A 24,580-nucleotide genomic window follows, 5' to 3' on the forward strand; every position below is an offset into this window, starting at 1 on the left:
CAGACTTAAACGTCCCTGTCTGACAGCTTTGAAAAGAGTAGTTGTTCTCCCAGCATGGAGTTTGAGATATGAGAATGGACAGACTGCCTCCTCAAGTGGGTCCCTGACCCCCAAGTAGCCTAACTGGGAGGCACCCCCCAGTAGGGGCAGACTGACACCTCATACGGCCAGGTGCCCCTCTGAGACGAAGCTTCCGGAGGAAGGATTAGGCAGCAACATTTGCCGTTCTGCAATATTTGCTCTTCTGCAGCCTCCACTGGTAATACCCAGGCAAACAAGGTCTGGAGGGGACTTCCAGCAAAGTCCAACAGACCTGCAGCTGAGGGTCCTGACTATTAGAAGGAAAACTAACAAACAGAAAGGACATCCACACCAAAATCCCATCTGTACGTCACCATCATAAAAGACCAAAGGTAGAGAAAACCACAAAGATGGGGAGAAACCAGAACACAAAAGCTGAAAATTCTAAAAATCAGAATGCCTCTTCTCCTCCAAAGGAATGCAGCTCCTCGCCAGCAACAGAACAAAGCTGGATGGAAAATGACTTTGATGAGTTGAGAGAAGAAGGCTTCAGATGACTGGTAATAACAAACTTCTCCGAGCTAAAGGAGGATGTTCGAACCTATCACAAAGAAGCTAAAAACCTTGAAAAAAGATTAGATGAATGGTTAACTAGAATAAACAGTGTAGAGAAGACCTTAAATGACTTGAAGGAGCTGAAAACCATGGCAAGAGAACTATGTGATGCATCCATAAGCTTCAGTACCCGATTTGATCAAGTGGAAGAAAGGGTATCAGTGATTGACGATCAAATGAATGAAATGAAGTGAGAAGAGAAGTTTAGAGAAAAAAGAGTACAAAGAACGAACAAAGCCTCTAAGAAATATGGGACTATGTGAAAAGACCAAACCTATGTCTGATTGGTGTACCTGAAAGTGATGGGGAGAATGGAATCAAGTTGGAAAACACTCTTAAGAATATTATCCAGGAGAACTTCCCCAACCTAGCAAAACAGGCCAACATTCAAATTCAGGAAATACAGAGAATGCCACAAAGATACTCTTCGAGAAGAGCAACCCCAAGACAAATAATTGTCAGATTCACCAAAGTTGAAATGAAGGAAAAAATATTAAGGGCAGCCAGAGAGAAAGGTCGGGTCACCTACAAAGGGAAACCCATCAGACTAACAGCAGATCTCTCGGCAGAAACTCTACAAGCCAGAAGAGAGTGGGGGCCAATATTCAACATTCTTAAAGAAAAGAATTTTCAACCCAGAATTTCATATCCAGCCAAACTAAGCTTCATAAGTCAAGGAGAAATAAAATACTTTACAGACAAGCAAATGCTGAGAGATTTTGTCACCACCAGGCCTGTCTTACAAGAGCTCCTGAAGGAAGGACTAAACATGGAAACGAACAACCAGTACCAGCCACTGCAAAAACACTGTAAAGACCATCGATGCTAGGAAGAAACCGTATGAACTAACGAGAAAATAACCAGCTAACATCATAATGACAGGATCAAATTCACATATAATAATATTAACCTTAAATGTAAATAGGCTAAATGCTCCAATTTAAAGACACAGACTGGCAAATTGGATAAAGATTCAAGACCCATCAGTGTGCTGTATTCAGGAAACCCATCTCACGTGCAGAGACACACATAGGCTGAAAATAAAGGGATGGAGGAAGATCTAACAAACAAATGGAAAACAAACAAACAAAAAAAGCGGGGGTTGCAATCCTAGCCACTGATAAAACAGACTTATACCAACAAAGATCAAAAGAGACAAAGAAGGCCATTACATAATGATAAAGGGATCCATTCTACAAGAAGAGCTAACTATCCTAAATGTATATGCACCCAATACAGGAGCACCCAGATTCATAAAGCAAGTCCTTAGTGACCTACAAAAAGACTGACTCCCACACAATAATAATGGGAGACTGTAACACCCCACTGTCAACATTAGACAGATCAACGAGACAGAAAGTTAACAAGGATATCCAGGAATTGAACTCAGCTCTGCACCAAGCAGACCTAATAGACATCTACAGAACTCTCCACCCCAAATCAAAAGAATATACATTTTTCTCAGCACCACATCACACTTATTCCAAAATTGACCACATAGTTGGAAGTAAAGCACTCCTCAGCAAATGTAAAAGAACAGAAATTATAGCAAACTCTCTCTCAGACCACACTGCAATCAAACTAGAACTCAGGATTAAGAAGCTCACTCAAAACCACTCAACTACATGGAAACTGAACAACCTGCTCTTGAATGACTACTGGGTACATAACAAAATGAAGGCAGAAATAAAGATGTTCTTTGAAATCAACGAAAACAAAGATACAACATACCAGAATCTCTGGGACACATTTAAAGCAGTGTGTAGACAGAAATTTATAGCACTAAATGTCCACAAGAGAAAGCAGGAAAGATCTACAATTGACACCCTAACATCACAATTAAAAGAACTAGAGAAGCAAGAGCAAACACATTCAAAAGCTAGCAGAAGGCAAGAAATAACTAAGATCAGAGCGGAACTGAAGGAGACAGAGACACAAAAAACCCTTCAAAAAATCAGTGATTCCAGGAGCTGGGTTTTTGAAAGGATCAACAAAATTGATAGACTGCTAGCAAGACTAATAAAGAAGAAAAGAGAGAAGAATCAAATAGATGCAATAAAAAATGATAAAGGGGATATCACCACCAATCCCACAGAAATACAAACTACCATCAGAGAATACTATAAACACCTCTACGCAAATAAACTAGAAGATCTAGAAGAAATGGAAAAATTCCCGGATACATACACCCTCCCAAGACTAAACCATGAAGAAGTTGAATCCCTGAATAGACCAATAACAGGCCCTGAAATTGAGGCAATAATTAACAGCCTACCAACCAAAAAAAACTCCAGGACCAGATGGATTCACAGCCGAAATCTACCAGATGTACAAAGAGGAGCTGGTACCATTCCTTCTGAAACTATTCCAATCAATACAAAAAGAAGGAATCCTCCCTAACTCATTTTATGAGGCCAACATCATCCTGATACCAAAGCCTGGCAGAGACACAACAAAAAAAGAGAATTTTAGACCAATATCCCTGATGAACATAGATGCAAAAACCCTCCATAAAATACTGGCAAACCGCATCCAGCAGCACATCAAAAAGCTTATCCACAGGGTGGAGCCAAGATGGCCAAATAGGAACAGCTCCGGTCTACAGCTCCCAGCGTGAGCGACGCAGAAGACGGGTGACTTCTGCATTTCCATCTAAGGTACTGGGTTCATCTCACTAGGGAGTGCCAGACAGTGGGTGCAGGACAGTGGGTGCAGCACACCATGTGCAAGCTGAAGCAGGGCAAGGCATTGCCTCACTCCGGAAGCGCAAGGGGTCAGGGAGTTCACTTGCCTAGTCAAAGAAAGGGGTGACAGACGGCACCTGGAAAATCAGGTCACTCCCACCCTAATACTGCTCTTTTGCAACGGGCCTAAAAAACGGCACACCAGGAGATTATATCCCGCACCTGGCTCGGAGGGTCCTACGCCCACGTAGTCTCGCTGATTGCTAGCATAGCAGTCTGAGATCAAACTGCAAGGCAGCAGCGAGGCTGGGGGAGGGGTGCCTGCCATTGCCCAGGCTTGATTAGGTAAACAAAGCAGCCGGGAAGCTCGAACTGGGTGGAGCCCACCACAGCTCAAGGAGGCCTGCCTGCCTCTGTAGGCTCAACCTCTGGGGGCAGGGCACAGACAAACAAAAAGACAGCAGTAACCTCTGCAGACTTACATGTCCCTGTCTGACAGCTTTGAAGAGAGTAGTGGTTCTCCCAGCACGCAGCTGGAGATCTAAGAACAGACAGACTGCCTCCTCAAGTGGGTCCCTGACCCCCAAGCAGCCTAACTGGGAGGCACCCCCCAGTAAGGGCAGACTGACACCTCACATGGCGGGGTACTCCTCTGAGACAAAACTTCCAGAGGAACGATCAGACAGCAGCATTTGCGGGTCACCAATATCCACTGTTCTATAGCCACCGCTGTTCTGCAGCCACCGCTGCTGATACCCAGGCAAACAGGGTCTGGAGTGGACCTCTAGCAAACTCCAACGGACCTGCAGCTGAGGGTCCTGTCTGTTAGAAGGAAAACTAACAAACATCCACACCAAAGGACATCCACACCAAAAACCCATATGTACATCACCATCATCAAAGACCAAAAGTAGATAAAACCACAAAGATGGAGAAAAAACAGAGCAGAAAAACTGGAAACTCTAAAAAGCAGAGCACTTCTCCTCCTCCAAAGGAACGCAGCTCCTCACCAGCAACGGAACAAAGCTGGACAGAGAATGACTTTAACAAGTTGAGATAAGAAGGCTTCAGACGATCAAACTACTCCGAGCTACAGGAGGAAATTCAAACCAATGGCAAAGAAGTTAAAAACTTTGAAAAAATATTAGACAAATGGATAACTAGAATAAGCAATGCGGAGAAGTCCTTAAAGGAGCTGATGGAGCTGAAACCCAAGGTTCGAGAACTATGTGAAGAATGCAGAAGCCTCAGGAGGTGATGTGATCAACTGGAAGAAAGGGTATCAGTGATGGAACATGAAATGAATGAAATGAAGTGAGAAGGGAAGTTGAGAGAAAAAAGAATAAAAAGAAATGAACAAAGCCTCCAAGAAATATGGGACTATGTGAAAAGACCAAATCTACGTCTGATTGGTGTACCTGAAAGTGACAGGGAGAATGGAACCAAGCTGGAAAACACTCTGCAGGATATTATCCAGGAGGACTTCCCCAATCTAGCCAGGCAGGCCAACATTCAGATTCAGGAAATACAGAGAACGCCACAAAGACACTCTTCGAGAAGAGCAACTCCAAGACACGTAATTGTCAGATTCACCAAAGTTGAAATGAAGGAAAAAATGGTAAGGGCAGCCAGAGAGAAAGGTCGGGTTACCCACAAACGGCAGCCCATCAGACTAATGGCTGATCTCTCGGCAGAAACTCTACAAGCCAGAAGAGAGTGGGGGCCAATATTCAACATTCTGAAAGAAAAGAATTTTCAACCCGGAATTTCATATTCAGCCAAACTAAGTTTCATAAGTGAAGGAGAAATACAATACTTTACAGACATGCAAATGCTGAGAGATTTTGTCACCACCAGGCCTGCCCTAAAAGAGCTCCTGAAGGAAGCGCTAAACATGGAAAGGAACAACCGGTACAAGCCACTGCAAAAACATGCCAAAATGTAAAGACCATCAAGGCTAGGAAGAAACTGCATCAACTAACGAGCAAAATAACCAGCTAACATCATAATGACAGGACCAAATTTGCGCATAACAATATTAACTTTAAATGTAAATGGGCTAAATGCTCCAATTAAAAGACACAGACTGGCAAATTGAATAAAGAGTCAAGACCCATCAGTGTGCTGTATTCAGGAAACCCATCTCACATGCAGGGACACACATAGGCTCAAAATAAAGGGATGGAGGAAGATCTAACAAGCAAATGAAAAACAAAAAAAGGCAGGGGTTGCAATCCTAGTCTCTGATAAAACAGACTTTAAACCAACAAAGATCAAAAGAGACAAAGAAGGCCATTACATAATGGTAAAGGGATCCATTCTACAAGAAGAGCTAACTATCCTAAATATATATGCACCCAATACAGGAGCACCCAGATTCATAAAGCAAGTCCTTAGTGACCTACAAAGAGACTGACTCCCACACAATAATAATGGGAGACTGTAACACCCCACTGTCAACATTAGACAGATCAATGAGACAGAAAGTTAACAAGTATACCCAGAAATTGAACTCAGCTCTGCACCAAGCAGACCTAATAGACATCTACAGAACTCTCCACCCCAAATCAACAGAATATACATTTTTTTTAGCACCACACCACACCTATTCCAAAATTGACCACATAGTTGGAAGTAAAGCACTCCTCAGCAGATGTAACACAACAGAAATTATAACAAACTCTCTCTCAGACCACAGTGCAATCAAACTAGAACTCAGGATTAAGAAGCTCACTCAAAACCGCTCATCTACATGGAAACTGAACAACCTGCTCCTGAGTGACTACCGGGTACATAACAAAATGAAGGCAGAAATAAAGATGTTCTTTGAAACCAAAGAGAACAGAGACACAACATACCAGAATCTCTGGGACACATTCAAAGCAGTGTGTAGACAGAAATTTATAGCACTAAATGCCCACAAAAGAAAGCAGGAAAGATCTAAAATTGACACCCTAACATCACAATTAAAAGAACTAGAAAAGCAAGAGCAAACACATTCAAAAGCTAGCAGAAGGCAAGAAATAACTAAAATCAGAGCAGAACCGAAGGAAAGAGAGACACAAAAAATGCTTCAAAAAATTAATGAATCCAGGAGCTGGTTTTTTGAAAAGATCAACAAAATTGATAGACTGCTAGCAAGACTAATAAAGAAGAAAAGAGAGAAGAATCAAATAGATGCAATAAAAAATGATAAAGGGGGTATCACCACCGATCCCACAGAAATACAAACTACCATCAGAGAACACTACAAACACCTCTATGCAAATAAACTAGAAAATCTAGAAGAAATGGATAAATTCCTTGACAAATATACCCTCCTGAGATTAAACCAGGAAGAAGTTGAATCTCTGAATAGACCAATAACAGGCTCTGAAATTGTGGCAATAATCAATAGCTTACCAACCAAAAAGAGTCCAGGACCAGATGGATTCACAGCCGAATTCTACCAGAGGTACAAGGAGGAGCTGGTACCATTCCTTCTCAAACTATTCCAATCAACAGAAAAAGAAGGAATCCTCCCTAACTCATTTTATGAGGCCAGCATCATCCTGACACCAAAGCCGGGCAGAGACACAACCAAAAAAGAGAGTTTTAGACCAATATCCTTGATGAACATTGATGCAAAAATCCTCAATAAAATACTAGCAAACTGAATCCAGCAGCACATCAAAAAGCTTATCCACCATGATCAAGTGGGCTTCATCCCTGGGATGCAAGGCTGGTTCAATATACGCAAATCAATAAATGTAATCCAGCATATAAACAGAACCAAAGACAAAAACCACATTATTATCTCAATAGATGCAGAAAAGGCCTTTGACAAAATTCATGCTAAACAACCCTTCATGCTAAAAACTCTCAATAAATTAGGAATTGATGGGACATATCTCAAAATAATAACAGCTATCTATGACAAAGCCACAGCCAATATCATACTGAATGGGCAAAAACTGGAAGCATTCCCTTTGAAAACTGGCACAAGACAGGGATGCCCTCTCTCACCACTCCTATTCAACATAGTGTTGGAAGTTCTGGCCAGGCCAATCAGGCAGGAGAAGGAAATAAAGGGCATTCAGTTAGGAAAACAGGAAGACAAATTGTCCCTGTTTGCAGATGACATGATTGTATATCTAGAAAACTCCATTGTCTCAGCCCAAAATCTCCTTAAGCTGATAAGCAACTTCAGCAAAGTCTCAGGATACAAAATCAATGTACAAAAATCACAAGCATTCTTATACACCAATAACAGACAAACACAGAGCCAAATCATGAATGAACTCCCATTCACAATTGCTTCAAAGAGAATAAAATACCTGGGAATCCAACTTACAAGGGATGTGAAGGACCTCTTCAAGGAGAACTACAAACCACTGCTCAAGGAAATAAAAGAGGATACAAACAAATGGAAGAACATTCCATGCTCATGGGTAGGAAGAATCAATATCGTGAAAATGGCCATACTGCCCAAGGTAATTTATAGATTCAATGCCATCCCCATCAAGCTACCAATGACTTTCTTCACAGAATTGGAAAAGACTACTTTCAAGTTCATATGGAACCAAAAAAGAGCCCACATCGCCAAGTCAATCCTAAGCCAAAAGAACAAAGCTGGAGGCCTCATGCTACCTGACTTCAAACTATACTACAAGGCTACAGTAACCAAAACAGCATGGTACTGGTACCAAAACAGAGATATAGATCAATGGAACAGAACAGAGCCCTCAGAAATAATGCCACACATCTACAACCATCTGATCTTTTATAAACCTGACAAAAACAAGAAATGGGGAAAGGATTCCCTATTTAATAAATGGTGCTGGGAAAACTGGCTAGCCATAGGTAGAAAGCTGAAACTGGATCCCTTCCTTACACCTTATACAAAAATTAATTCAAGATGGATTAAAGACTTAAATGTTAGACCTAAAACCATAAAAACTCTAGAAGAAAACCTAGGCAATACCATTCAGGACATAGGCATGGGCAAGGACTTCATGTCTAAAACACCAAAAGCAATGGCAACAAAAGCCAAAATTGACAAATGGGATCTAATTAAACTAAAGAGCTTCTGCACAGTAAAAGAAACTACCATCAGAGTGAACAGGCAACCTACAAAATGGGAGAAAATTTTTGCAACCTACTCATCTGACAAAGGGCTAATATCCAGAATCTACAATGAACTCCAACAAATTTACAAGAAAAAAACAAACAACCCCATCAAAAAGTGGGCGAAGGATATGAACAGACACTTCTCAAAAGAAGACATTTATGCAGCCAAAAGACACATGAAAAAATGCTCATCATCACTGGCCATCAGAGAAATGCAAATCAAAACCACAATGAGATACCATCTCATACCAGTTAGAATGGCAATCATTAAAAAGTCAGGAAACAACAGGTGCTGGAGAGGATGTGGAGAAATAGGAACACTTTTACACTGTTGGTGGGACTGTGAAGTAGTTCAACCATTGTGGAAGTCAGTGTGGTGATTCCTCAGGGATCTAGAACTAGAAATACCATTTGACCCAGCCATCCCATTACTGGGTATTTACCCAAAGGATTATAAATATAAAGACACATGCACATGTATGTTTATTGCGGCACTATTCACAATAGCAAAGACTTGGAACCAACTCAAATGTCCAACAACGATAGACTGGATTAAGAAAATGTGGCACATATACACCATGGAATACTATGCAGCCATAAAAATGATGAGTTCATGTCCTTTGTAGGAACATGGATGAAACTGGAAACCATCATTCTTAGCAAACTATCGCAAGGACAAAAAACCAAACACCGCATGTTCTCACTCATAGGTGGGAATTGAACAATGAGAACACATGGACACAGGAAGGGGAACATCACACTCCAGGGACTGTTGTGGGGTCGGAGGAGGGGGGAGAGATAGCATTAGGAGATGTACCTAATGCTAAATGATGAGTTAATGGGTGCAGCACACCAACATGGCACATGTATACATATGTAACAAACCTGCACATTGTGCACATGTACCCTAAAACTTAAAGTATAATAATAATAAATTTTTTTTTTTAAAAAAAGCTTATCCACCATGATCAAGTTGGCTTCATCCCTGGGATGCAAGGCTGGTTCAATATACACAAATCAATAAATGTAATCCAGCATATAAACAGAACCAATTACAAAAACCACGTTATTATCTCAATAGATGCAGAAACGGCCTTCGATAAAATTCAACAGCCCTTCATGCTAAAAACTCTCAATAAACTAGGTACTGATGGGATGTATTTCAAAATAATAAGAGCTATTTATGACAAACCCACAGCCAATATCATACTGAATGGGTAAAAACTGGAAGCATTCCCTCTGAAAACTGGCACAAGACAGGGATGCCCTCTCTCACCACTCCTATTCAACATAGTGTTGGAAGTTCTGGCCAGGGAAATCAGGCAGGAGAAAGAAATAAAGGGTATTCAATTAGGAAGAGAGGAAGTCAAATTATCTCTGTTTGCAGATGACATGATTGTATATTTAGAAAACCCCATCATCTCAGCCCAAAACCTCATTAAGCTGATAAGCAACTTCAGCAAAGTCTCAGGATACAAAATCAATGTGCAAAAATCACAAGCATTCCTATACACCAATAACAGACAGAGAGCCAAATCATGAGTGAACTCCCATTCACAATTGCTACAAAGAGAACAAAATACCTAGGAATCCAACTTACGAGGGATGTGAAGGATCTCTTCAAGGAGAACTACAAACCACTGCTCAACAAAATAAAAGAGGACACAAACAAATGGAAGAACACTCCATTCTCATGGGTAGGAAGAATCAATATTGTGAAAATGGCCATACTGCCCAAGGTAATTTATAGATTCAATGCCATCCCCATCAAGCTACCAATGACTTTCTTCACAGAATTGGAAAAGACTACTTTCAAGTTCATATGGAACCAAAAAAGAGCCCGCATTGCCAAGACAGTCCTAAGCCAAAAGAACAAAGCTGGAGGCCTCACGCTACCTGACTTCAAACTATACTACAAGGCTACAGTAACCAAAACAGCATGGTACTGGTACCAAAACAGAGATATAGACAAATGGAACAGAACAGAGTCCTCAGAAATAATACCACACATCTACAACCATCTGATCTTTTATAAACCTGACAAAAACAAGAAATGGGGAAAGGATTCCCTATTTAATAAATGGTGCTGGGAAAACTGGCTAGCCATAGGTAGAAAGCTGAAACTGGATCCCTTCCTTACACCTTATAAAAAATTAATTCCAGGTGGATTAAAGACTTAAATGTTAGACCTAAAACCATAAAAACCCTAGAAGAAAACCTAGGCAATACCATTCAGGACATAGGCATGGGCAAGGACTTCATGTCTAAAACACCAAAAGCAATGGCAACAAAAGCCAAAATTGACAAATGGGATCTAATTAAACTAAACAGCTTCTGCACAGCAAAAGAAACTACCATCAGAGTGAACAGGCAACCTACAGAATGGGAGAAAATTTTTCTAATCTACCCATCTGACAAACGGCCAATATCAAGAATCTACAAATAACTTAAACAAATTTACAAGAAAAAAATCAAACAACCCCATCAACAAGTGGGCGAAGGATACGAACAGACACTTCTCAAAAGAAGACATTTATGCAGCCAACAGACATTTGAAAAAATGCTCATCATCACTGGCCATCAGAGAAATGCAAATCAAAACCAGAATGAGATACCATCTCACACCAGTAAGAATGGGAATCATTAAAAAGTCAGGAAACAACAGGTGCTGGAGAGGATGTGGAGAAACAGGAACACTTTTACACTGTTGGTGGGACTGTAAACTAGTTCAACCATTGTGGAAGACAATGTGGCAATTCCTCAAGGATTTAGAACCAGAAATACCATTTGACCCAGCCATCCCATTACTGGGTGTATACCCAAAGGATTATAAATCATGCTGCTATAAAGACACATGCACATGTATGTTTACTGCAGCACTATTCACAATAACAAAGACTTGGAACCATCCCAAATGTCCATCAATGATAGACTGGATTAAGAAAATGTGGCACATATACACCATGGAATACTATGCAGCCATAAAAAAGGATGAGTTCATGTCCTTTGTAGGGACATGGATAAAGCTGGAAACCATCATTCTGAGCAAACTATTGCAAGGGCAGAAAACCAAACACCACGTGTGCTCCCTCATAGGTGGGAATTGAACAATGAGAACACTTGGACACAGGGTGGGGAACATCACACACCAGGGCCTGTTGTGGGGTGGCGGGATGGAGGAGGGATAGCATTAGGCGATATACCTAATGTAAATGATGAGTTAATGCACACAGCACACCAACATGGCACATGTATACATTTGTAACAAACCTGCACGTTGTGCACATGTACCCTAGAACTTAAAGTATAATTAAAAACAAAAATTAAAAAAAAAAGAAAAAAGAAAAAAAAAAGAAAGGGAAAATATTGCCACCTCCTGTCAACAGGAGAAATAGAAAACAACTTATGGCATCTTTGATCAATCAAAATAACTAAAAAGTTAATAGAGAAGAAAATAATGACAAACTAACAATATTTAATTACCACAAAGAAAGGGAAAAGGGAGAGGAAAATACAGGAAGAACAGATCAGACAAGTAGAAAACAAACAGCAAGATGGTAGCCTTAAGCCCAATGAATACAGTAATTACAATAAATATAAATGGTCTAAACATGCTAATTAAAAGATAAAGATTATTTAGAATTATGCAAAATTAAATCCAACTGTATTTTGTTTACAAGAGACACAATTTAAATATAAGGGCACAAAAAGCTGATAAGTAAAAGAACAGGAAAAGATGTCATGTAGGTACTCATCAAAAGAACACTAGGGTAGCTATATCAATATAAAATAAAATGTTCTTTCAGACAAGAAGTACTGTAAAATATACGAAATATCTATTGAAGTGATCACATGCTTTTTGTCCTTTATTCTGTTAATGTGGTCATCGCATTTATTGATTTGTATATGTTGAACCACCTTGCACACAAAGGATAAATCTCACTTGATCATTATTTTAATGTGCTGTTAAATTCAGTTTGCTAGTATTTGGTTGAAGATCCTATTCATTTATGTTCATCAGGGGCATTAGCGTGTAATTTTATTATAGCATCCTCGTCTGGCCTTGGTATCCAAGTCATGTTGGCTTTGTAAATGAGGTTAGAAGTATGCTCTCCTCTTTAATTTTTTGAAAGAGTTTGAAAAGGGCAGATTATTATTTCTTCTTTAAATATTTAGTAGAATTCAACAGCAAGGTCATCAGTGAATTCAACAGTGAAGCCATCCTGGGCTTTTCTTTGATGGGAGGTTTTTAATTACTGATCCAATCTTCTTACTCATTATTGGTCTGTTCATATTTTCTATTTCTTCATGATTCAGTCTTGGGAGGTTATATGTATCTAAGAATTTGCCCATTTCTTCTAAGTTATCCTATTTATTGGCTTATAATTGTTCATAGTAGTTTCTTATTATCCTTTGTATTTCTATAGTATCAGTTGTAATGTCTTATCTTTCATTTCTGATTTTATTTATTTGAGTCTTCTTTTTTTTTTTTTTTTTGAGACAGTTTCGCTCTTGTTGCCCAGGCTAGGGTGCAATGGCATGATCTAAGCTTACCGCAACCTCTGCCCCTGGGTTCAAGTGATTCTCCTGCCTCAGCCTCCCGAGTAGTTGGGATTACAGGCATGTGCCACCACACCTGGCTAATTTTGTATTTTTAGTAGAGACGAGGTTTCTCCACATTGGTCAGTCTGGTCTCGAACTCCTGACCTCAGGTGATCCACCCACCTCGGCCTCCCAAAGTGCTAGGATTACAGGTGTGAGCAACCACGCCAGGCCTACTTTTACATTTTATTTATTTATTTATTTATTTATTTATTTATTTATTTATTTATTTTTTATTTTTTAGAGATGTAGTCTCACTATGCTGCCAAGGCTGGACTCAAACTCTTGGGCTAAAGTGATCTTTCTGCCTCAGTCTCCCAAGTAGCTGGGACTACAGACGTGTGCCACCACACCTGATTTTCTTGTTTTTATTAGTTAGTCTAGTTAAAGATTTGCCAATTTAGTTTATCTTTTCAAAAACCCAACTCTTGGTTTTGTTGATCTTTTCTATTGTTTTTCTAGTTTTTATTTCAATCATTTCTGCTCTAATCTTTATTTCCTTCCTTCTGCTAACTTTGGTCTTAGTTTGTTCTTCTGTTTATAGTTCCTTGAAGTGTAACATTAGGTTGTTTGAGATCTTTCTTGTTTTGTGATGTAGGCATTTATTGCTATGAAATTCCCTTTTAGAATTGCCTTTGCTGCATCCCATACGTTTTGGTATGTTGTGTCTCCATTTTGTTTGTCTCAATATATTCCTTAATTTACCTGTAAAGGTCACATATGACAAGCCCACAGCTAACATCATACTCAATGGTGAAAAGTTAAAAGTTTCTTCTCTAAGATCAGGAACATGGATGCCCCTGCTTACTCCTTGTATTCAACATGGCACTGGAAGTCTCAGCCAGAGAAATTAGGCAAGAGAAAGAAATAAGACATACAAATTGAAAAGGAAGATGCTAAATTGTCTCTGTTTGCAGATAACATGATCTTATAAACAGAAGACCTTAAAGACTCTTATCAAAAAACAGTTAAAAATAATAAGCAAATTTAGTAAAGTTACAAACTCAACATACAAAAATCAATGGTGTTTCTATAAACCAAAGGTATAATGTTCACAAAGGAAAAGTAAAACTGTCATCATTCAAAGATAACATGACTAAGAAAATCCAAAGGAATTTATAAAAAAGCAATTAGAGGCCAGGCACAGTGGCTCATGCCTGTAATCCCAGCACTTTGGGAGGTCGAGGCGGGCGGATCACGAGGTCAGGAGTTCGAGACCAGACTGACCAACATAGTGAAACCCCATCTCTACTAAAAATACAAAAATTAGCCAGGTGTGGTGGCACATGCCTGTAATCCCAGCTACTCGGGAGGCTGAGGCAGGAGAATCGCTTGAACCTGGGAAGCGGTGGTTGCGGTGAGCTGAGATCACATCACTGCACTCCAGCCTGGGTGACAGAGCAAGACTTCGGCTCAAAAAAAAAAAAAAAAAGACATAATGGAGAGAAATTTAATATCCAAAGACATGGGCCAGGTGTGGTGGCTCATGCCTGTAATCCCAGAACTTTGGGAGGCCAAGGTGGGTAGATCACTTGAGCTCAGGAGTTAGAGACCAGCATAGGCAACACGGCAAGACATTCCATCTACAAAAAGTACAGAAAGTATCCAGGCATGGTGACCCATGCCTGTAGTTCCAGCTACTTGGGAGGCTGAGGCAGGAGAATTGCTTGAACCTGGGAGGTGGAGATTTCAGTGAGCTGAGATTATGCCACTGCACTCTAGCCTAGGCAACAGGGTGAGACTCTGTCTTAAAAAATAAACAAATAAATATACACAAATAGACCAATATTTATGTGGACACTACAGAAACACTTTACATATATGATTACATGAATTAAAAAATGGCACCACAGCAATTCATTGTGAAAAGGATGGTATTTTCAATCAAAGGTATTTGATCAGTTGGATATCCATAAGAAAAAAATGAACTTTGTACCTCTGAGTATACACAACAATTAATTTGAGATGGATACTAGATCTCAATCTGAAACTAAAGCAATTAAGCCTCTAGGACAAACATAAGGAAGATATCTTCTGACTAGGTTAGACAAAATTTCTTAAACAGGACCCAGAAAGCACTAACCATGAAGAAAAAGTGGTGGCTGGGCATGGTGGCTCACATCTGTAATCTCAGCACTTTCGGAGGCCAAGGTGGGAGGACTGCTTGAGGCCAGGAGTTCAACACTAGCCTTGGCAACAAAGCGAGACCCTGTCTCTACAAAAAATTAAAAAATTAGCCAGGCATGGTAGTGCACATATGTAGTCCAAACAGGAGGCTGAGGCGGGAGGATAGCTTGAGCCCAGGAGTTCAAGGTTACAGTGAACTGTGATCATGCGACTGCACTCTAGCATGGGCAAAAGAGTGAAACCCTGTCAAAGAAAGAAAAAAAAAAAAAAAGAAAGAAAAGAAGGAAAGAAAGAGAAAAAGTCACAAATCGGACTTTATTAAAATTAAAGACTTCTTTTCATTAAGAACATCTTAGAAGAATGAGGCAAGCCTGGGAGAAGATATTCAACACATAGTATGTAACAAAGGACTTGCATTCAGGATGTCTGAACTCCTCCAGAGAATACTTATAACGTAATAGTACAGGTAATAGATCTTGGCAGTTTGAAGATGGAGAGGAGAGGTAAAGAAAAGGGTAGGGATACTTATGTTCTCATCATATATAATGGGGAGTCAAGTGATCCTATGTCAGCCTGATAGAACAAGAAACTAAGACTTAAATATTCTTTAAACCAATAAGTTAATAAAATAGAGGAACCAAAAAAATAACATGATGATAGTGGGAGGGAAGATAAGCAGGGCTGCGGAGGGTAAGTAACCTAAGTTCTCAATTATCTTTGCAGAAAGCCAACAGATTACTTCTAAAGTTAATAAAAGATAATTGTATACGCACATTATTTAGAAGCATGGAAGTAACTACTAGAAGATCTACAATAAAAATAGTTAAAAATGGGCCAGGCGCGGTGGCTCACGCCTGTAATTCCAGCACTTAGGGAGGCAGAAGTGGGTGGATCACGAGGTCAGGAGTTCAAGATCAGCCTGGCCAAGATGGTGAAACCTCACCTCTACTAAAAATACAAAAAAATCAGCTGGGTGTGGTAGTGGGCGCCTGTAATCCCAGGTACTTGGGAGGCTGAGGCAGAGAACTGATTGAACCTGGGAGGCGGAGGTTGCAGTGAGCCGAGATTGCACCACTGCACTCCAGCCTGGGCAACAGAGCAAGATTCCATCTAAAAAAAAAAAAGTTAAAAATGGTTGCTTTTAGTGTATGAGAGTGAAAGAAAGTAGGATGGGGTAGAATATTTATTTTTCATAATAAATTATTCTATATTACTTATTAAAGAAGTACGCATGTTACTTTGATTAAAATATTTTTTTAATCCCTACATTTACATTACTATAACTATGCAAATAATTCACTTCTACAGCCAAGCAATGTGCTAAAACCATGCATCCTGTTTTTAGAAGTCACCCACTTGACTGTATCTAGAATCAAGAGCAAATGTATTCTCTTCACATCTTAGAACAATTTTAATCTGTCATATCTGAACCATGACTTTCATGGTTAGCTCTTTTTCAGAGCTTCTAAACTCTTTTTTCTAAATCCAGCCTCTGTCATACTTTCTATTGCATGGGGTACCATTTTCCTCCCAGATATAACCCTCTTAGAGGCACTCAATATCCTGATCTAATTTAAATTTATTACTATTTTTGTTTTCTTCAGGCTCTTTTTTTTCTTTCTTTTTCTTTTTGTTTTGACATTATTGGTTTTCCTTAAAAGTGAACCTTGGTTGTCCATTAATACTTAAGAATGAAGGTCTGTGTCAATTTTTCTAGGCGCTAGTATGAGTATCTTTTGCTAGTATTCTGTCTACCCAGTGTTCTCACTCAGGAGTGGGAAAATTGCCTGGGGGCTTCATGACATGAGTGGAGTAAGTAATTACCAGGCTTTCTTTAATGGGTATGGTCAAGTAGCCAGCTATTAAGCAGGGTGTCTCTCAAATACCAAAATTGAGAGGCAACACAACAAAATTAAGAGGGTTTCACTGTGGAATGCCAAATCCACGCTAGAACTAGCTTTCCCAGATAGTTCATTTGATTTTTCATTTTTCCTTTTTTTTAAAAAAAGAGATAAGCCTCCAGGGTTTCTTTGTGTCTTTTTTGCCTAATAGTGTGTATCTGTCTACAAGCAGATTTGTGACTAGCAGTAAACATCCACCTACCTGCAGATCTTGGTCTGCAAAAGACTGGAGACAACTGGCACAGCTGCCCCATGTACAGACCTTCAATTAACCCCTGTCTTCAGTCCTTCTCCTTCCAGCTCTTTTAAATTGTTAACTCCAAATTCATATCTTCTCTGGGGTTCCAATGGCAAACCAATTCCCTCATTGGAAACCCTATGAAATGTGTCTAGCCAAGTGTTGCTACAGTTTTTCCAAAGGATGCTATCATCTATTTTTAGTTTTCCAAAAATTAGATAAAATTTTTTTCTGCTCATGAACCCCCTTCTCTTTGTTATGGATTAACCCTCTATACAGTGTCGTTTCAATGGGGTTCTGGAGGGATAGAAGGTGAAAATGTGTCCTCTGTCTACACACACACACACACACACACACACACACACACACACCTCTTTATTTACATGGCTTCTCTGCTGAAGCTCCTTTAAGGGCAAGGATGTATTCTGAAATGCCTAGCACAATGTCAGGAACACAACAGCTAGTCAAAGGTGTGTGGCTGGTTGGATGTGAGAGAAAATAGCTGCAAACGATAGAAAAGCTTAAGCCTTTTCGTTTGATGTGTACGTCAATCAAAACCAACGGAGGAAAAATAAGCTTTAAAAGAAGATTAGCTGGGTATAACAGTGCTCGGCTATAGGGCAAGTTACTTGGGAAGCTGAGGTTGGAGGATCACTTGAGCCCAGGAGTTTGAGACCATCCTGGGCAACATAGTGAGATCCCTGTATCTTAAAAAAAATACATATTATTTTAGTGTTAGAAATCAACATAGTTATGCCCCAGCATAGGTTTTATGGCCTTAGTAGAGGCAAATAATGAAGCAACTTTACAAAATGTGATTAACTGATACAAAGGTGGTCTTGTAAGCCATAAAACCTTTGTATCAGTGTGTGCTAGAAACAGAGCCATATTACTTAACTTAAAATTACCAGGTACAGAGTCCTGCTGCTATCAGAGAGAAAAGAGTGAGGTCATTTTACCTCTTGGCTCTCACCCAACCAGATAATTCAACTTGGAATATTCCTTACACCTATAAGACCAGCTCTACCCTTATAAAAGCACAATAAGTGACCACGACATTAACCCAGATATAGTGTATTATTAATAAACTTGAAGCTCCTCGAGAATAAGTACTCAATAAATATTTAACGAGTGGCTATATTCCTAGCATCTGCTCACAATGCTGGTTCCTCAGTCAAGAAATAAAGTGTTTAGAGGTGAAAGGCAAACAATCTTATTAATGATACTTTCACTGATAGCCGTTATAAAAGTGCCTGGCCCAGATCAGGAACTCAATAAATATTTGTGCAGCTAATGAAATAATTGTAACTTTTTGAAATGTTAAAAAAGTCTGCTTTTTTGTTGTTGTTGTTGATGTTGCTGCCCAGGCTGAAGTGCAATGGCGTGATCTCGGCTCACCACAACCTCCACCTCCCAAGTTCAAGTGATTCTCCTGCCTCAGCCTCCCAAGTACTTGGGATTACAGGCATGCGCCACCACGCCCGGCTAATTTTGTATTTTTAGTAGAGACAGGGTCTCTCCATGTTCGTCAGCCTGGTCTCAAACTCCCGACCTCAGATGATCTGCCCACCTCAGCCTCTCAAAGTGCTGAGATTACAGGCGTGAGCCACCACGCCCAGCCAAAAAGTCTGCTTTTTAAAGTGAAGAATGGCACACAATTCTGCAAGTATACTAAAAGCTACTGAACTGTACACTTTATATAAAAAGTATTGAACTGGCCGGGTGCAGTGGCTCACGCCTGTAATCCCAGCACTTTGGGAGACCAAGGAGGGTGGATCACCTGAAGTCAGGAGTTCGGGACCAGCCTGGCCAACACGGTGAAACCCAGTCTCTACTAAAAATACAAAAATTAGCTGAGCATGGTGGTGCACCTGTAATCCCAGCTACTGGGGAGGCTGAGGTGGGAGAATTGCTTGAACCTGGGAGGCAGAGGCTGCAGTGAGCCAATATCATGCCACTGCACTCCAGCCTAGGCAACAGAGAGAGATTCTGTCTTTAAAAAAAAAAAAAAAAAAAAAAAGCATTGAACTGCACACTTTAAATTTTATGACATAAAAATTATATCTCAATGAAACTTCTAAATAAACTCACAAGGAAACTTTTCCAGGCCTGCTGAATGACTCTGGCAGCCTTATCCTGCTTTGTAAATTCTGATTCCTCTTTCCAAGGCATTTGAAATTCCTAAAAGAAAATGAGCAAAAAGGGTACATTTAAAATAATTTTAATTTACTTTCATTTCTATTTATTTATTTTTTTAGAGATACATTCTGGCTCTGTCACCCAGGCTGGAGTGCAGTGGTGTGATGATAGCTCACTGTAGCCTCAAACTGCTGGGCTCAAGTGATCCTCTCGCCTTAACCTCCTAAGTAGCTGGGACTGTAGGCATGCACCACCACACCTGGCTTTCTTTTTTTAATTATTATTTTTTTGTAGAGATGGGGTCTTGCTATGTTGCCCAGGCTGGTGTCAAACACCTTCTAGCTTGGCCTCCCAAGGTGCTGGGATTGTAAGCGTGAGCCACCGCGCCCAGCCTAAAATTATTTTATATGCTCCATTATAAAACTACCACTAGAACTCAATGAAAATTAAATAGAGTTGTATAAATAAAACAATTAAAATAAGATTTTGTATCAAAATAATAAAAATAAAAATAGTCACCTTCTTATTTTTTAAGAGACAGAGTCTTTCTCTGTTGCCTTGGCTAGAATGCCATGGCAGGATCACAGTTCACTGCAGCCTTGAACTCTTAGGCTCAATCGCTCCTCCTGCCTCACCCTCCTGAGTAGCTGGGACTACAGGCACATGCTACGATGCCTAGCTAATTTTTAAAATTTTTTGTAGAGACAGGTTCTTGCTATGTTTCCCAGGCTGGTCTTGAATTCTTGTACTCAAGTGATCCTCCCACCTCTGCCTCTGAAAGTGCTTGGATTACAGGCATGAGCCACTGTGCCAAAAGTAGTCAGCAATTATTGGTGATTTAATATGTTCTAATTTGTATATTTTTTCTAATCCCAGCAACAACCCTGCATAACAGATTTTACTAATATGCTTGTGTTAGAGATGAGGAGCCTAGGCCTTGCCTAAGGTCAAATAGTAAGTAACTAAACCAGTTATTGAATTCAAGTTTATCTTGAAAGTCCATGACTTTTACATACCCTGTTATATGACTTCAAATAAACCTTTCTTAATGTGCATAGAGACAGAGTTGCATCCACAAAATTGCGCAGGTCCCTAACCTAAAATTAGACCTTATGTGGTCAAATATAAAAGGAAAAAAAGGTCACGCACTGAATACAGGGAGAAACATGGATTTTTACTTAGTCTTAGAGTTATTAATACTTCACAGAATAATGTCACTCATTACATTTACAGTAGCAATATGGTTCTAACATGCTTTAGCATAGTCCAAAGTGAATAAATTTTGCTTAAAAGCTTAAAATTCTGAGCTGAATATAGTGACTCATGCCTGTAATCCCGTGGTTTTGGGAGGCCAAAGCAGGAGGATTGCTTGAGGCCAGGAGTTCAACACCAGCCTGGGCAATACAGCGAGACCCCCATCTCTACAACAACAACGACAACAACAAAAAGCTGGGCAGGGTGGCACATACTGTAGCCCTAGCTACTTGGGAGGCTGAAACAGGAGGATGGCTTGAGCCCAGGAGTTCAAAGCTGCAGTGAGCTATGATTGCACCACTGCACTCCAGCCTGGGCCACAAAATGAGACCATGTCTCTAAAAATAATAAAAATTTAAACTCTGAATTGGTGCATGTAAAATGCAAAACGTGTAAGGATTTACAAATCCCAAAGCCCTGACCTATTTAAACATATAACATACATCTACTGATGTTTAGAAAGACAGAGGCTAAACAGAAAACTGTCAAAAAGGATATGCCATTCATAAGAAAAATTTATTTATATATTTCTCAACTTGCCATTTTTCCCTTTTGATGTTTAAAGTTATTCAGATGCTTAAAACTAAAGGTGTTTTCTTCCTAATTTGGTAAAGTGTTGTTTTTTAAATTGACATTTTTAAGAGTTGGGAGAAGGTTCGCTATGAAAAAAACTTATGTCTTTTTTGCTTTTCCTACAAATAGCCTTATTAATATTGGAGGCATGGGAAGACAGGTTAAGTCTTTGGACTCTGAGGCAAGATAGACCAGGGTTTAAATCTCAACAAATACTACCTCATCCTTAGCTGTGTGATTTTGCAGAAGTTACTTAACTCACTCAAACTTCAAGTTACTCATCTGTAAAATACGGGGACTCATTGTACCTAACTCATAGAATTGTTAGGATTCGGGGACTCATTGTACCTAACTCATAGAATTGTTAGGATTAAGTCAGATAACACAGGTAAAGCATTTAGTATAGTTTCTGACCCACCACAGCCACTCAATAAATCATATTATTATGATACAAACTATTTTACAAAATAAAAACTACCCATGTGCATTATTCCAGTTAGGAAACTGAGATAACATTTTAAGTACAATTATTCTCTTAATTTACAAATAACTGTTAGCACAAATGAGATTAAGGAATGATATTTCAGGCCTAAAAGATTTGTTAATTTATTTATTTATTTTTTTGAGACAGAGTCTTGCTCTGTCACCCAGGCTGGAGTGCAGAGACATCATCTCAGCTCACTGCAACCTCCACCTCCTGGGTTCATGTGATTCTCATGTCTCAGCCTCCTGAGTAGCTGGGATTACAGGTGTGTGCCACCACACCTGGCTAATTTTTGTATTTTTAGTAGAGACAGAGTTTCACCCTGTTGGCCAGGGTGGTCTCGAACTGCTGGCCTCAAGAAATCCACCCACCTTGGCCTCCCAAAGTGCTGGGATTACAGGCATAAGCCATTGCGCTCAGCAGCAACAATTTTTATAGGACAGTTTTTACAAGTGGAATTGCTATGACAAAAGGTATGCACATATATATTTCCGTTTTTTGTTTGTTTTCTGAGACAGAGTCTCGCTCTGTCGCCAGGCTGGAATGCAGTGGCGCGATTTCGGCTCACTGCAACCTCTGCCTCCTGGGTTCAAGCGATTCTCCTGCCTTAGCCTCCCTGCAATTTCAGCTCACTGCAACCTCCGCCTCCCGGGTTCAAGCGATTCTCCTGCCTCAGCCTCCCAAGTAGCTGGCACTACAGGTGTGCACCACCGTGCTCAGTTAATTTTTGTATTTTAAGTAAAGATGGGGTTTCACCATGTTGGCCGGAATGGTCTCCATCTCTTGACCTCGTGATCCGCCCACCTCGGCCTCCCAAAGTGCTGGGATTACAGGCGTGAGCCACTGCGCCTGGCGCACATATATATTTGAATTGACTCTCTCTGGAAAGGGATATGAGAAATTACTAAGAATGATTGTCTCTAGGAAGGGACCTGTGGACTGAGGAGCCTGGGTTCAGAAAGGGAAGAGATGTTTTTGTTCCAGTACACTCTTATGCTGTTGGTTTTCTTCCACAATGTCCATTTAGTTCAGATATATACAATATAACTTCATAAAAAATAAAACAGCATGCATATTAAAAACTAACACTGCCAAACTGTCCTCAAAAATGGTGTCCAATTTATACCCATAAACATTCTATGGGAATGCTTGACTCTAAATTTTAGAAAAGTAAAAAACTAAACGTAAATTAGACATTAGGATTAAAATGGGTCTTTTAATATTCTTTCCAAGAACTAAACTGTGTGATTTTTACCTGTTATCAATGTAGTGTGTGTGTTATTTAACATGACAGCATTAATTCATCACAATTTCATCATTTTCCCAAATACATTCCCAATTTTTAGGTGGAAATTTAACACTGGATCTTAAAAATCCCTTGAAAATCCTGAACCAGTTTATTGAATAATTTGATCTAAATAATTTTACACAGGCTTTCTGCATACACCTGCTTCCTGCTTCTCTAGTGACATAGGCTAAAGGGTGTTTAGAAGCTGCCAAAAAAGTATGTCATAAATGCCACCATTATATGTTTATGAATACATAAAATATAGAGGAAATATATTCCAGCATTCAAAATTATCTGATTCAGAAATAAACAATGAAGTTCCACAATTTCAAGAAAGAACATATTCAATTGTGTCAAATATTGTTGCAAGGACAAGTAAATACAGAGGAGAAAAAGGGAGATTTGGCCAGATAAAGTCACTAGTGACCGTACAGGCACTGCTTCAGTGGAGTAAGCAGGGAAGGAAGTTTGGGTTGGGTTGAGGAAGTGGGAAAGTTGAGACAGTAAGTACAGTAGTAATTCTTTGGAGTGCTGTAAGGGAGCAGAAAAATGGGGTGTAGCTAGACAGTGAGAATGGATTAAAGGTTTTTTTTTTAAAAAAAAAAAAAAAGGCCGGGCGCAGTGGCTCACGCCTGTAATGCCAGCAATTTGGGAGGCCAAGGTGGGCGGATCATCTGAGGTCGGGAGTTTGAGACCAGCCTGACCAACACCGAGAAATCCCGTCTCTACTAAAAATACAAAATTAGCTGGGTGTGGTGGCGCATGCCTGTAATCCCAGCTACTCAGGAAGGCTGAGGCAGGAGAATTGCTTGAACCCGGGAGGCGGAGGTTGCAGTGAGTCGAGATCATGCCACTACTCCAGCCTGGGCAACAAGAGTGAAACTCGGTCAAAAAAAAAAAAAAACAACAACAGCAAAAAATGACAGATTCTAAAGCATGTTAAAATTTACCATCCAGTAGTGAGGGAGAAATTAAAGTGACGGAGAACTTAAGGGGGCAAAAAAAGGGATAAGTTAAAGGGTAAAACCTTTGAGTAGGTGTAAGAGGACACCATCTGGAGCAGAAAGGAGGGTGGGACTGTTGCTGGCTTTAGATAAGAAATAAGATTGACTTTATATGGTTATTATGATGCTCCAAATAAATTAACCATTGTGAAAACCCTTCATAAGTTTTAAGATACTAAAATGTACCACCAGGCCAGGTCTGGTGGCTCACGCCTGTAATCCTAACACTTTGGGAGGCTGAGGTGGGCAGATCACCTTAAGTCAGGGGTTCGAGACCAGCCTGGCCAATATGATGAAACCCTGTCTCTACTAAAAATACAAAAATTAGCCGGGTGTGGTGGCGCACACTTGCAGTCACAGCTACTCGGGAGGCTGAGGCAGGAGAATAGCTTGAACCCGGGAGGCAGAGGTTGCAGTGAACTGAGATCGTGCCACTGCACTCAGCCTGGGCAACACAGCGAGATGCCTTCTCAAAAACAAACAACAACAAAAAACTAACCAAATAAAATGTACTGTCAAACACCTGCTCAGGCAATGAAGT

General features: G+C 40.0%; 1 protein-coding gene across 8 annotated transcripts in view; it reads right to left on the reverse strand.

Annotated features, from left to right (window-relative positions):
• Nucleotides 1-24,580, reverse strand: part of C9H11orf65 (chromosome 9 C11orf65 homolog) — a 136,613-nt gene that overhangs the window by 111,137 nt on the left and 896 nt on the right. For 6 of the 8 annotated variants that reach the window (XM_054441544.2, XM_054441539.2, XM_054441542.2 and 3 more), the window contains exon 2: nucleotides 19,389-19,478. In XM_054441544.2, the coding sequence (XP_054297519.1) occupies nucleotides 19,389-19,469 (81 nt within the window). In that variant the 5' untranslated portion in view covers nucleotides 19,470-19,478. Of the gene's footprint in view, nucleotides 1-19,388; nucleotides 19,479-20,452; nucleotides 20,546-24,580 lie in introns of all 8 variants that reach the window. The other 2 variants (XM_054441540.2, XM_054441536.2) reach the window with 1 other exon arrangement.

Source organism: Pongo pygmaeus, chromosome 9, assembly GCF_028885625.2.
Source record: "Pongo pygmaeus isolate AG05252 chromosome 9, NHGRI_mPonPyg2-v2.0_pri, whole genome shotgun sequence".
Classification (NCBI taxonomy): Eukaryota; Metazoa; Chordata; class Mammalia; order Primates; family Hominidae; genus Pongo; species Pongo pygmaeus.